At 41.3% G+C, this 15,539-nt stretch overlaps 1 protein-coding gene across 1 annotated transcript in view; it reads right to left on the bottom strand.

The window, feature by feature from the left end:
* FBXO7 (F-box protein 7) overlaps positions 1–15,539 on the bottom strand; it is a 136,765-nt gene that overhangs the window by 95,039 nt on the left and 26,187 nt on the right. The window contains exons 2-3 of the mRNA XM_078669386.1: positions 12,254–12,394; positions 5,734–6,034 (exon numbers count right to left, since the gene is read on the bottom strand). Coding sequence (XP_078525512.1) covers positions 5,734–6,034; positions 12,254–12,394 — 442 coding nt within the window. The remainder of the gene's footprint in view (positions 1–5,733; positions 6,035–12,253; positions 12,395–15,539) is intronic.

Here is a 15,539-nt window from a genome sequence, read left to right as displayed (position 1 = left end):
GGAGAAGTGGTCCTCCATCAGATGGTCTATGGATGGTGTGGCAGTTAGATTTCTAAGAATGGGATGGATGAGTTACACTGAGCAATTTGCAGTGTCCAGTTGTCCAATGATATGGACTGCCAGTGAAGCAGGTGGTGTCTGATTCTGCCACCAACTGATTGCCTCTATTGGTAAGAGAGCAAACTAAAGTGGCTCTGAGATTGGACCTGCACAGAGGGTTGGGGGCAGCGGGAGGAGATAGTGGGGGTGTTGGTGGACTGGGTAGACCTCTGGCCATATGTCCCAGGAGGCTTAAAAGGACTATGGAGCCTGTTGGCTTTTGTGGCTGGGCAAAAATGGATGCATCTGGCAGCCCCTACCATAGCCACGGAAGGGGCAAAAGGCAAAAAGGGAGTGACATGGGGCCATAAAGAGGCACAGTGAGAAGACAGTGGGCCGTCCCCACTGTAGTCAGAGTAGGTGGAGAAACTAAGGCAGTTTCTGGGGAGGTGTCCAGACCACTAATTTCCACCTGTTTCTCATACCAGTCATCTTCAGGCTCATCTGGGGGTTGAGGTAGCCATAAGGATCCTTAGATCCTCCCCGATCATACTCCTTCCCGGGCTGCCAAACAAGACCCTGGCTCCGACTCGGAAGGATGAGTCTATGCCAGGCGACGCTGATCCGGCTCAAAGTCTGGTATGATTATGAGGTCAGCGGCACCGGGAATTACATTGCGGGAATGAACTACCAGAAAGGTTGCAGTTTTGCGATCGGAGTCATTCCTGATCCAGGGAACCCAACTGGCGCCGAGGGTGGAAACACCAAGTGGGGGCACCTGCTAAACCTATGGGCCAAAAAGGCCCCCCAGAGAGGTCAGCCTACCCAAAGTGGAGGTTCATGGCCTCATAAAATTCATGGAGCTGGGTGAGGGTCACTACGGCTCTGGATAAACTCGGGGTGATGTGCAGCGGACCACGAGGCAGGGTCCACATCAGAGTGAAATTGTTCCCTCGCCATATCTAATGACGTAGACCAGTGCGGTGAAGTTTCAGAACGTTTCGACTTCATTGGATTCTTGTGGGACTTATCCGATGAATTAGAGCAAGATAATAAGCACCTAGAACAACTCCGCGAATGAGCCTGGGGTATTCCTCGCGACCGGGACCTGGACCTGAAATATCATGTAGTCAACTACTATGAACATCAGAGACCAATCCCTCAGCAACTTGGGGTTCATGGCACAGCAGTCCTCACTGGCCTTAGGGTTGTGTTCCGGCTCTATGAACCAGAGAAAAATAAGATGAGAGTCTATCAGAGACATTTGTCTGTGACAGGAACCACAGGGTTTAAAGACCACTGGTTTTTTTTTGGGGCGGGGGGGGGGGGGTCATCCCTAAACACACTGGGAAATAAAGTCACAAAGCCTCTACAAAATATCGAAAAAAGTTGTCCAATAAGTGAACAGAAATAGCTCTCTCCGGAGCTCCGTTTATGGTGCAGAAAAAAAAGAACTGTTGTCAACACGCTGGGGTGGGCCGATATTGGCACTGCACACCTCATTTCTGGCTTGGAAGATGAGGACGTCACCTACCGGCGCACAGAGGCAGTGCTCAAAAAACGTTTCTGGATGCAATCTGACATCTGGGAAATATTTTAAGGTGAAACATCTGCAGCTAGAAGTCTCTATCAAATGTCTGCACTTTCTACAGGAGGAGCAGACTGTCAGCCTTAGGTGCCTAGAAGCCTTCTTGTCTGTTTACAGAGGGAAGCAGCATACCTGGCTCTGCAGAAGGAGAGACTTTAAAGGAGGAAAACATCAGAATATTTTCAGAAGTGGAACATTCAGAGGAAGCAGACCGTTCTACAGATGAAAGTCAGATAGACTCACTGCGTAACTGGAACAAAGCTGTTCCAGTTACACTGTACCCGGCTGATGAGCCCATAACTCGGGCAAAATTGGCCCTGGGTTGCTTGTGTTCCGATAAGAACTGGCCTGGCAGTTCGGCTGGACTGTTCCAGTGAGGAACACGGTCAAGACTGATTTGAATATGTCTGGGTCCAAACTGAGGTGGCGTGGTGAGCAAAAGAACAATGGGATGAAGTGCTACCCCGAGCTAATGCCAGTGGTTAGACTTATTGCAAGCAGCCTCCCATCACCTTTTGTGTGTTACTCATAGCCACATCATACATTGCTCTGAAATTACCTAGAATTGAATCACTATTAAACCTGGAGGACTTCTGTTGAGGGCAGAGGCTGAACATGAAGAGGTAACGTATGTGGAAAATAAGACTAAATAGATATTTTTCATAAGGGATTGCCCACTTGGTGATGTGGTATCTCTGAAAGTTGTTGGGGAAAGGTCACAAGTTTATCATCTCCAGTGGTCTGAGATTCCTCAAACATTAAGTGTGCCACATTTTGCATTTGGCTTGTAGGACAAGACGTGGTTCAAGTCCAAAGGGAGCAAGGTTTGCATTATGATTAGTTGAGGAACCTAAAGACCCTTAATGTCCATAAGTCCAATTAGCATGTGGGCACCCTGATACCTATGCTATGCTACATCTTCTCTTCAGACTCGTCTTCCTTAAAGTCAGGGCTTCATTAACCAGAGGACCCTAAAGTTGACTGGATTCGTAAAAGGCCCGCATAAGTATGGGTGTCAGAGCAAAGCCATGTGTCCTGCCTCTGTTGGCACAAAGTTACAGCTCTCGTACCTAAGTTGAAATAAAACTACAACACCTTATTCAAAGGCTAGATTTTAAAATCAAATAATAAAAAATTTAAAAGCAGGTAGACCCCCTCCCCCCTCGTAAGAAGACTAGTCATTTCTATAGTACCTTGAAGGAAACTCATGAGCAAGGCTGATCAACTAGCACTTCAAAGCATAGTTTGGTGCAAGAGAGTCAATAATGATGCGGACTCAGAACATCTGCATATGATTCTTTATGTCAGGAAACAAACGATACAAAGGACCTACTAGAACCTGAAACGCAAACACTGCAAAAGGTGAAATGTTCCGTTCTAAGCTCAGATGGCAGGTCTATTACTAGGACACAAGACTCTCACCCACTGAAGTGCTGTTCATCTAGACAGGAATGGTGCAGGTCTAGATGGGTTCCAATAAGTAGCGGCGCTTTGCGGAGATCTCTTCCAACACGGAGGAGTTTTTTGGAACATGAAAAAAGTGATCCTCAAACTTAAATGGTAAAATAGCTGAAAGGTGTACCGTGTATTTTATTAAGCTTGAGTGGCTGAACTGTGAAATAAACAAGAAAACCAAAGGGAGGAATATATACTTTGATTTTATTGACGTATTTACTAATTTGTAAAGTGTAGACTTGTGACCGAAGGCATCGCTGCGCTTGGACAGCCACAAAGTCACAGTCTACCTATAATAAAGGTCCACAGACAAACGTTAGCAACATCAGACTGTCTAAAAATAAAGAGTAGCCAGAAATTTGGCACAGCTGACAAGGAAGTTTTGGATCAATAACCTCTAAAGCGCTTTCTAAACATCAAACCCACATTTATTACATTGTGAAGAGAAGGACGGCGGCTCTCTGGAAGACAGCTGGTGGGAGTGGACTGTACATGTGATATGGTTTTTAGATTGCCCTAAATAAACACACATGCTATTGAAAGATCAAAAGCTTCATATGTTATGTACTGTGTCTGACCATCTATTGTTAATTCATCAAAAAGGTGAAATAGATATTTTGATAGCAGAATACGTTAGATTTAAACGTTATCCCCTTATAATTTCTAACCCAACACATCATGATAAGCACACTTGTGAAAATGTAAGATATGGGACTTAAGGTTACAACCTATTTGAAAGCACTTTCTAACCAACTGTACAGTGTTTTAAACAAAAAACATAACAAGGAAACCTAAATTTAGATTCAAACAGGGCATATTTTTAATGCTCTCTTGCGGTATACAACGTTTACAACGCGCGCGTTACAACGAAGTACCATTACCACGCAGTTATAACAACGAAAGTTATTACAACGAATTGCGCTGGGTGGCGCTCAAGCATAAAAAATCATTTAATTTACTATCCCAACACCTTCCCTACTATCCACGGGGACTGGTGTTGGAATAGTAAATTATATTTTTAAAATTTGCGCCCCCCCAACGCAAGTCGTTGTAACGACTTGCGTTGTTACAACCGCGTTGTAATGGTACGCGTTGTAACAGTGTGCGTGGTAGTGACATACATCCCTCTCTTGCATTAATGCATCTCTCTCTGACAGCATCCAACTGGAAAAATTCCTTAGTGGGGGCTGTGTTCAACAGCCAGTGGCAAATCATGGCTTTCCACCAAGAAATAATATCAGTGTCACATCAACTCCTGCGTTTCTATAATAAGTAAGCAAACCGTGCCTGCTTCACCATGGTATACATGTATGTAACAAGGAGAGCCCCCTAGCTCCCAGTTAAAAATGATACTCAGCTTTTTTTCCCACAGGGCTCCCTGACATTCTGTGTAAAGCCCGAGAAGAGACGTGGGCTTCAATAACAAACCACCTTCCCTCCTCTAAGCCTGAGAAGGTGGCCTCTACCCCCATGGATCATATAATACCACAATAAATGTCTACTGATACACTCAAGGCGACTCGGGGACTAAAGTCCACTGAACATTTTTCTTATGTGCCCTCTCTTTCCCTCATCTTTTCAGTCGGAGGGTAACACAGGAAGACAGAGAAAGTTCAATGTTCTCAGCACCAAGCTAAAGCTAGGAGTGAGCAGCCCAAGACCCAACCATTTCTTTAATTTCCAATGTATAACACATTCTTTGTACATTAGTTTGAGGTTTCTGCTAACTTGTCTATCCAATACATGTGTGACAATTTCACTTCTGCAGCGTTAAGGAACAAAGCTATGGATATTATCAGCTTAACAGACATTAAGTAAAGAACTTCAGAAACAATCAGCAAATAAACCATCTGATCTCTAAAAGCTCAGTCTCCTCATGTACAGAGCTTCTTCAACTTCCTGACTTAGTGTATGATTGAGTTACTTGCTTCAGCTTTAACTTATATGGTAACTATACATTGAACCTTTTTATGTTATGCACAGGGGCATCCTGACTAGGTCCACACTGCATTTTTTTACTTAAACCCACCACAATGCTTTAAACCAGGCTTTCCATAAATTTTAAAAAGCTAATATATTATTTTAGTAAAAATGTCAGAAAAGGCAGCAGTCCCTGGAATCAAGTTTACAGAGGGTGGGATCAATTTAGAGGCTGTTACCTTCACTACTCTCAGTCTCACTCTCCAACGACTGTCTGGAGTCCTCAAACTTAATCATTCCAGAAATGATGCCCAACAAATCCCTCTAACAGCACTAGATATGGAGAACCTCACACAATTAGTGACAATGAAGCATCAGGAGAAGAACACCGACTCTGTCATGCCAGCAATAATTAACTCCAAACCAGACACCATCAATGACCTACCAGCCAAACATAAATGAAGTCACTCGGTGACAATATACGACACACAATGAAAGCAGATGGTTAGCAAGAACGAGTTAACAGAAAATTAACAAGGAACTAGATTAGATTAAGAAGTGGGAATGGCTCATCAGTAAAAGAAACAAACTCCGACATTCCACTACAACCTTAAATGCAGTCATCTGAGAAATAAACAGTGGGAAACCCACAGAGAACAAGCAGGTGTGAATGAAATACTGCTAGTTAAAGAGCTGTGCGAGTAGGAATTTCTTTAGCAGGATGGACTCACCGAAGACTCCATACTGATGTCAGAGCAACAACTCTCACGGGTGCGTAACACCCCCATTGGTTGGTTTTCCACTGAGCCATCAGCCTGGACACAACATACAGGGGCGCTGGGTGCTCCTCGTCCATTCTGAAGTGGAGGGGAAGGTAATGGTGGTTGCTGAGGTTGCAGGAGCACAGCAGCTGTTTCCGGAAGCAGGACATGCACCAAATCTCCTGAAATTATGCCGCATGAGCTCAGGGTTTCATTCTCGTCAGTTAAGGAATCTTTGCCATTCAAGGAAATAACGAACTCTGTGTCGGCGCTTGAAAACAGAAACACAAGAGTAATCATTACCATGTTAAAAGTGCTAGGATACAGTGCTTAGCCAAACAATCAAAATTAGCTACTGAAAATTCCCCACAGTGTTTATCCCCAATAAAGCAGTGGTTTTCAACCCTGCCATGTTAACCCCTCCTTGACTATAAGTAGCCTACTTTCCCGTCTCCATCCACAGCGACATAACTGGTTAATATTTTCTCAAATTCATATTTACAGTGTTAAATATTGCCAGTAACTAAACACAACAGATGGACTTAAAGCATTTCAGGCAGAAAATGTGGACATAAGTGGATACTCTTTAGTCTATTTCTGGGCAAATATTAATAGAAATGTTTGGCTTGAAAGAGAAGATTGTCAAGATAATAAATTATGTAGCATTTTTTTCTCACAATAAATCGAACGTGAACTTTAAAACATTATGAGAAAGCAAGCCAAAACAAGAGGCTTTTCTTGGAGGAATGCATTTCTTCCTGAACCTCTAGAGTCCTTCGAGTAGGACTCCCACTTGGATAGGGATCTCTGCTGTAAATGTTGGGATTTTCTAAAGTCGACCTTAGTTGGCTTGCACAACAAATGTGTGTCTGTAAAAAAAAGAAAAAAGAAAAAGAGGCTTTCAAAAGTAGGCCTCTTCGGAGGGCAGAGCCTGAAGGTAAGCAAGTTAGACACTCTACTCACTGGCTCAGAGCACCAAGTTACCAATCAAAGCAGAGCAGGAGAGCAACAGGGTGAGATAGAGACAGAGAGATCTGGACTCCATCATCATTAGGACTTAATGTGGCTATCCTCTGAAGTGATTCTGTCAGTAGCTTAACTGGGGTCAGCGGCTATAGGTAGAACCCCAACTTGAGGCGATTACTGGAGTGGGCAAGGTGGTGGAAGAGGCTTTAAGACTAGGAGCTCCTATCATTGGGAGGATCACAGACCTTCCCACTTATGAGAAAATGGACGCGATAGCAGAGAACAGCCAGAAAAAGTTGAAAACTGACTTTTCCCACGTCAAGGGATCTTCAGGACCGATGATATACATCAGTTACTGCTTGGGACAATGGACATAAAAGAATTAGACTCCAAATTGAAGGTCAACAAATCCACTACTGCTGTAGAGATTAACTGAAAGCAATGTAGGACAGTATGAGGGGCTGGCACCCACACTGCAACAAAGTGTGGAAAATGTGGAAACTACAATGAGTGGTGTGAAGAAGTGAGTGAAAGACTACACGGTTCAGGGGCAAAGTAAATGACGTGTTGAACTTGCTGGACAACAAGTTGGATGTTTCGCAGGTGGGTATAAGGGCTATGGTCTGGAACCATGCAAGAGAGTCAGGTACAACAATAAGACCTAAATGTATCACACATCACAAAAGTTCAATTGGTCCTAGGTGGACTGTATTGAACTAAATGGAAATTTGTTTGTTGATACAGAGTATTAACCTGGCATTTGTTAAGAATTGGGAAGATCATCTGATGCCATGAGAGTGGATAGCTGATGAGTATCTGCAAGCTGCATGCACAACTTGAGTGTAATTACTCCATCCTGACAAATGTTTCTACAATCTCCCTTGATCTCTACCAACCAACTTTTTCTTCCTCGTCCCCATTCCGAAGGATTTATTATTTTATTGTTCTGTTAGCGATATTTACTTCCTAAAATTAAAAAGTGTAAATGAGCAGCATTGCCAGTTGTCTATCGTCCTCAATTTATTTGCAGTAGCTTTATCCTTGGGAAAAAGACTCAAAAGTGGATCTCACTATGCAAATGTCTTGAAAAGCGGGACTTTACTTGCCCCACAGAATCAGATGCATACCAAAAGCAGGTTCCTCAACACCGAAGACTTCAATCTAAGAATCACCATTTCTCCAGAGTTTTAGGGATTATCCTATGATTATTCATTTGTATGCCTCACAATCTTCAAAAGGGGATATCTATCCTTAAAGCATACGTCTGAAAATTGGGGGGTGCTTAAATTCAGCCTGTAACAAGCATTCAGGTAGAGTTAGGACGAAAACTTTTAGGTTTACCTTTTAAAGGTACAATAGTTCAAAGGGGCGTTAATAAAATGCACACATTTCAAGAATAATAGAGTGCAGTCTAAATTAATCACCACAAGCCATTTAGATTTCCTCGCTTCAACTCACAAACAAGTGTTATAGAAGAGTTTAAACTTTACATATTAAAAGCAACTTTTCAATTTATATACAGGATTCAAATACAAGATTTAGCTACTACAGGATTGATCGGCTACATTTATATTAAACTCTCAACCTCAAAAGAACTACTTAACCATGTAGTTTCTAATCAAATACTAAAACATTCTATTCAGGGCACCAATAAATCTCAGAATAGCATACCTCTCTCCCTCTAAATACTCACTGTCAATAGCAAGTTTGCTTTTCATTCTCATAGTCCTTGATTTCTCATCAGCAGCCATGATTTATTCGTTTGATGGGACTATCCCCAAGAGAGGCCTGCATCTCACCTCATTCCCAAGGGTAGCTGTTACCAAAACTGTAGCCTTTATTATAAATACACCCAAGTTCTTTTTAAGCTTAACTATTCCTTACACAATTAAATCTGTTTATTATAATTTTAATGGGGGCTACACACAATACCATGGTAGAAACATTAGGGTCGGTCAAGGCCATAACCAGTTCCGGTCACTAAGACAAGACTGGAGCAAGGAATAGCATCCGAAGGCATGAAACGTTTGATGGCAAACTGGAAAACTCGTATGAATATAATGCAAAGTACTGAATATAAATAAGTATGCAAGTTGGGATTTTGCTCATTCACAGTCAGTGAATCGCTCTATAAAACCTACGGTCACAGAATCACATTTCAAGGTTCACTCTGCTGATCATCTCTACAAGGCTACTAAAATCAGTACTGATAAATTTGTTAAGCACACCTAACAACAGCAGCAGGAGACTGTTTATTAGTGATTAACACACTTTGGGCCAGATGTACTAACATTAGAATTAGCAATTTCCTAATGCGGTTATTTCCGAATCGCAAATAGGAATTCGCTATTCCTAATGTATGTAACTGCTTATTTTAAGATGGGGATTCCTTGAGGGTCACAGACTGACTTACCTCATGAATATTAGGTAGGTTGTAATTTGCTACCCGCTAGAATCGCAGCCATCACAGGATGGTGGCCTGCTGGAGTGAGCAAACCACTGTCTAAGATTCATGATTTAGAGAGAGTATTGCATAATACGGGCTCTCAAATAGGAACATATTGCGATTGAGAACCATACTGGCTTATGCAGTTAGTTGGGCAGATCGGTATACATTACGAATTCTAAATGAAGGGCTATTGTGAAGGGAAGTCTGGTTGTTTTTCCTCACAAACTTAAGAGGTGTTTTATTTTGATTGGCTAAGGAAGTATTTCCGGTGGGACCATTAGGCCTCAATATAGTTAGGGTAAATCAGCGGCGATCAGCGGCAATTCTGGGAATTCATTATAGAGTCAAATACGAACGGATAGTCATTGAAACCACACTGCTTTATATAGCAGGCTGGGAGTATTGGTACACTGCACGTATATTAAAGTGAACGATCATTATAAATGGAAGTTTGATTTTTCCCCTTCAACGGAGAGGTGTTGAATCTTGATTGGTTAAAGGATGTATTTCCGATTAGACTATATGGCCTTGAAATATTCATGCCAAATCTGTGGCGATTGTTCGGTAATAATCAGATATGAACACCAGAAACGATTAAATTTTATGAACATGTGACGGCGGATTGGCAACAAATATGAATACAGAGTCAAGGGTATCACAGGAAGTCCGGTTTCACACAGTAAATAAGGAGGTTGCGAATTGTTATTGGACAACATAGTATTTCCGCTTGAAACGGAACAGCGAGTAGGAAGGTAGTGGACCTGATTGGGAACATTATATTCAGAGGAAACATAGTTTATGATTGGCCAAGTAGAACATGTGATAAGCTCAGGAGGTGAATGTTCCTGATTGGATAATGAAATAGCGGACCGCTAAGGGAGCAGACCGTAGTTAATAAGGAATGAATATACATGATTTTGATTGGTGGTAGGTAGTTTAAAAGGAAGGATTGGGGCAAACTAGCTCACAGCAGATTTATCAGGACCTGCTGTCGGCGGCTAGGGAACTTGGGATTTTGTATACTTGTATGGAGAATAAGGTGAGACTTAGATCTAGGGGTCTGATTATATTACAAAGGGAACGCTGTTACTCTTTTTGAAACCCTGATCGGATGTGAGTGCTTACTTGGTTTGTTTTTAATTTTATTGTTGCAGATTTACAATTGGAAAAAGAGTTAGAGATAATAATCACAGGGCCAGAATTAGGAATTATCAAGATTTAAATTGGACTATTATTTGCCCTATAACCCAAAATGAGGACTTGGGAAGTCTTTAAATCAAAATAGGGGACTGGAATATTTTCAGTAGTGGGGATGGAATTTGAGGCACAAGTGTGGGACTGGTATCAGGTTACTTAACCTTATTACTGTATTCGTAATTTTTAGCGATAAATAGGAGTTCTCGGTTAGAATTAAAGCAAGGTAGTATCTGAAAAGAATAACCAAACTGGAAATAGATCATCTGTATCAGATTGCTTATCTTTTATTTTTAATCTACAATGATAGCATATTTCTACACACAGGCTCCGTTTTTAATTGGATTCTGGTGAAGAATATATTGTTGTTAAAATAAAGTAGGATTCGGCACCAGCATATAAAAGCTGTATATTTTGATGAGGTATGTTTATTTTGGTTTTAAGTTTGCAATGTTGGAATGTAATGTGAAATAGGCTTAGCTGGGTGGATACAGGATTATTGGTGTACATGATAGAATGTTATATAGGTAGGATGATCTTTGCCAGTCAAAACATTGGTTGTACAGTGTAATTATCATTTTGACTAGAATACTGTCCACAGAAAATGAATTAGCAGTATCTGTGTTGATACACGAAGAACTGAATTGTGATTCTTTGTTCATTACTGTACAGCCCTGATGATGTCCTAAGGAGGACGAAACGCGCAGGCTGTTCTTGAGCTTTGGCTGTTCGTTTTGTGTTAAAGCATCTAAACTTGATTAAAAAAAATCTGTGTATTGTATTGAACATTTTCTGCTGGAACTTGGATTTTGAAATTTTCTTGCAAAATAAAGAATACGGACTGCAATATTGGATTGGTGATTATTTTGTGAACTTGACACTCCTTCCATCAATATTCTCAATTTTTGGAACGATTTGGTCTTAACGGTGGGCCATAGGAAGAGGAGCGTTCGAATCGATAAGGTTCAAATTGAACTACGTTATGAACATCTCACCAGTACAGACCTAGCACCACCCTTACCATTGTTCGAGATTCACTATGTCTATGATAGCTTTTTACATGCAGCCTATTTTCCTTAAAGGAAAACAGGTTGCTTTTCAAAAAAGAAAAAAGAAAGATTTAAGGTTTTTTTTGTTGTTTTTTTTTTTTTTTTTTTTTTAGAGTAGGTAATAGTTTGCGGGACCACTGCCTGCCTTCTCTTAAAAAATATTTAGCTTAACATTCTCAAAAGGGAAGGGGTCCTAAGAGGATTCCTTCCCATTTGGGAATGGGTTAACATTACAAGTTTGTAGTATGTAAAAGAATAATGCTTTGCAACTGGAATTTGTTGCAAAATAATACATTCAGATTTGGTATTTGGAAGGGACGCCCCTTCCAAATACAGAATTGGTATTTGGTAGCAAACGCAAATCGTTAAGTTAGAGGCTTAATTTGCCTTTTGTACACTGGAAAAAGCCATTTTGCGGTCTCAAATGGCCCGATTCTGCCAATCGGGCCATTTCTGACTGCAAAAAATCTTTGTACATCGGACCCTTTGTTCTCTCCAGAACATATTCACAGAGACGTTTCAGGTAGATTTTGGGGGGTGGAGAGGCGGGGGTGGGGGGGAGGGGTGAAGGATTATCCATGCACCAGCGCTCAATTCACAGCAAAAGTACACATACAAATGAAGACAGCAGGTCAGATCAACAGAATATGATGTTCTGAGAAAGCAGGGATAAAGGTAGTATTAAGAATTTATAAAAGAAAAAAATGTTCATTTCGAGAAACAAATGCATAAGCAGTAAACTTTAGCTTTAATTATTTCAAAGTTAAGGTAAAGAAAAAGGTAGCTTTATTGATGCTAGACGGTGAATAACAGTTGCTTCAGCAGGATTTACCTGTAGCCTAAGGAGGGCAGAAGAGACTCGGATATCTTCTTGCTCAGGTCATCCAGGGTGGGTTCTTCTGTCTCAAGTTCCACCCGATAGGTCTGCTTCCGTACCCGAGCACGAAGTTTCATGCTCTTAAACAAGGGATCGCTGTGGGTCGAAATCATAAGAATGGAGTTCAACCAAGGAAGCAACTCTTCATATTCCATTAAAGGCTTTGGAAATAATGCAACTTCTAGCCTTGAGCCAAATGAGAATCGTACCTAAATGTCGGCCGGTGATTAAAAAAAAAAATAGCTCTTGAGATTAATAGATTGCTAAACCACATAAGAGAATGCACATTGATCAAATGAATTGACGTTCTTTCTTCCAAATGAAAGTATTAATTGAGATAAAGACAGACTGACTTAAAATGGTTCACAATAAAAAAACAAGGGTTATCTTATTCAATAGTTAATCGCTATCCACAACTGCCATGCAGCCACAGACGTTCTTTGCAGTGGAAGGGAAGCATAGGCGTTAGGCAGGCTGAATGATGTACTGTTTCATGTGTTTAAAACATGGGGATGGAGAGGGTCGTCGATGTAACTTTGCCTTACTCATTCTAAACTGTGTTGGTACGAAGGGATGACGGTAAAAACATATTGGGGCCTCCATGGATCCTCAATGCTCACTGAATAGCGGGAGTCGAAATGGTGCTTAGCCATATACCGAGGCGGTTGTCATGTAACTGGTGAATGATCTAAGTGTGCATATGGATGACTTTAGGCAAAACAATTGTTACTTGGACACAGACTGGTAGGCGAGAGTCTTAAGTGCTATCTGAAATTTTTGAAAATGAAACCGGTCAAAAAAAAAAAAAAAGTTAATTACCAACAGAAATAGCAAACATGAAGGAACTCCAAAGTAGCTTTGTTCCTGCTCTCTGGTAAGATGAAGGATTTTAATTTCTCAGCACGATGGAGCCAGTGTAAAAGGTGTGAGAAATATTTTTTAACATGCACCTCAGTGGAGTCTGTAAAATCCATGGATAACTTAGCACTCCAACCCAACCCAACTTCCTGTAAAGGTTTCAGCAAACTGCACAGGCTACATCAGGCAGGTCATGCAAATACTCGTGGAGGAAGACACACAAGCCACTAATTACTAGTACAAGAGCTTCAATTAGCACACCACCTCATTTCACTCACCAACCATTATCCTCCCTTTTCCAACAAAACGTGCAGGAAGAAGAGAATTCTTGTTCACCAACCCGCTTACTGATATTTCCAACCATCATGGTATGTCATTAGTGATAACATCAAAAACGGGGATCAGTGTGAAAAAAGGGGAGCTTGTAAAGCTCCTTTTTTTCTAATTTAAATCTATTTTGGAATTTGCTTAACACATTTATAGAGCGTTCCTTATATCTTCTTAGTTTGATCCAATTTACTCCGTCCTCTTGTCCTTTTCTTTTCTGTTGTCACTCTCACAATAGCAACCTAATTTGCTTTGTCCCTTTACACTCAACATTTCCTCCTTTTTAAACATTTCACTATACTAATTTGTTTGCTATGCCTTTCCATCTGTGCTTCACCCATATTATCTAAGAGTCCTCTTTACTGTTGCTCCCAACATTCCCATTTTATACACCCAGTAAAGATGGAAATTATTTACCCCATATTTGAACTCCCTGAATCCATAAGGTATGCCCTAAAATATTGTTAGAGAGAAACATGTTCACTGCCTGCAACAGATGGCAAAGAGTCTCTCATTTTTTTCAATTGGAATACCAGATAAAGGACTAGCTAAGAAAACTAACCTGCAGGCAACCTATGAAGCGCTAAGCGTAAGTTAACTCAATTAACCTGGTGTTTGAACTAGAAGGTTAGAGTGAACTTTCATTGGATCATTTCCTTGATCGGTGCTGTTCAATGTCAGTGGTGGCTGCAGCTAATCAAAACTGGTAGGGTGGTGGGCAGGGGGTAGGGAAATACAAAATAAATTGAAATCACTTACCTGCCGCACGCTCCCGATGTGACCGCCTCGTTGCTCCTGCTCCTCTCATCCTCTGAAAGTGGATGCGCCTGAAAGCACAGGCTCCCCCTCCAATCCAGGTGTTGCTCTCATGCAATGAGAGCAGAACCAGGATTTGGTCTGAGAAGCCTCGTTTGCCGCTCTGACAGTACATTGGAGCCTGTGGCATTTCTCCAACCTGGCTGTGCAACACAGCTGAGTTGGAGAAACGTAAGTGTACATGTTAGTTTGTACGGCTTAAGACAGCCGGCCAAATTGACATGCTCACTTATAAGTGCACATACCACTCCTCCTCTCTGCCATGGCCCAGTCCAGTCACTCCCAGGTAAGAAGCACAGACACTCAGAGATAAATAAAACGATAATAACAATGTTTTATTATCATTTCATCTATCATCTGCTGGCAGTGGGACGACGCGCCTCTGCCATTACGGAGGAGCCGCACCTGTTCAAGGCTTTTGTAAACTTCGTAACAGGATTTCATACAGAACATTTTTGGTTTTGAAATTAGAGAAGGTGAAATGCATTACTTTTTTAATGAAATGCTATAATTGTCAGGGAGGGCAGTTTCCCCATTTATGGTGTTCCTGTATTGGTTCAAAGTGGACAAAATATGCCTATTTTGGTTTATGATTTTCTAAAAGCTAGAAGTAGTGTGGTTGCGTCTTTTCTTTTTTCAAACATCAACTCTCTCTGTGGCAACCAGGATCTTCTGAGTTCTTAGCAATTTCTTGGGAGGTATCCTCTTAACGTCATTTTATTTGATTGTAAAACAGAATGTTCCTGCAAAGAGGATTTGTTTTTAACAGTTCTGCCTAATCCTTGGGAATTGTCCATATGTGAGACTGTCACACAGGCTTCTGGGAGGAGAACTACTGTCTCTCAGGAGGTTGTTCATGTCTGTCGGTTCAGTGTATAAAGAGTTAATAAAGTTGTCTTTGTGTGCCTTACCTCAGATGTCCAGAAGTTGATTTTGTGAGCCATTGCGAACAGAATATTCAGCGATATTTCACTGAATCATATGAAAAAATGAAAACGTCATCCATGGATTTTTGTCACACTGAGAGGTTATCCGAGTAAGGTTTATTATTATAGCCTTATAGCCCGTTGTAGAGGGCTATACCAGCTATTAAAGGCCCTCTCCAGCGTTAAAGGCCCCGAGCCGAAGGTGAGGGCCTTTAACAAGGGAGAGGGACTGTAATAGCGGTATATCCCATCTACAAAGGGCTATAAGGCTATAAGGCTATTAGAACATTCACTAGAGGACAGAATGTTCTAAC

This window comes from Lissotriton helveticus, chromosome 1_1, assembly GCF_964261635.1.
Source record: "Lissotriton helveticus chromosome 1_1, aLisHel1.1, whole genome shotgun sequence".
NCBI classification, from domain to species: Eukaryota; Metazoa; Chordata; class Amphibia; order Caudata; family Salamandridae; genus Lissotriton; species Lissotriton helveticus.
The sequence above is the reverse complement of the archived record's forward strand: the minus strand, read 5'-3'. Positions and strand labels throughout refer to the sequence as shown.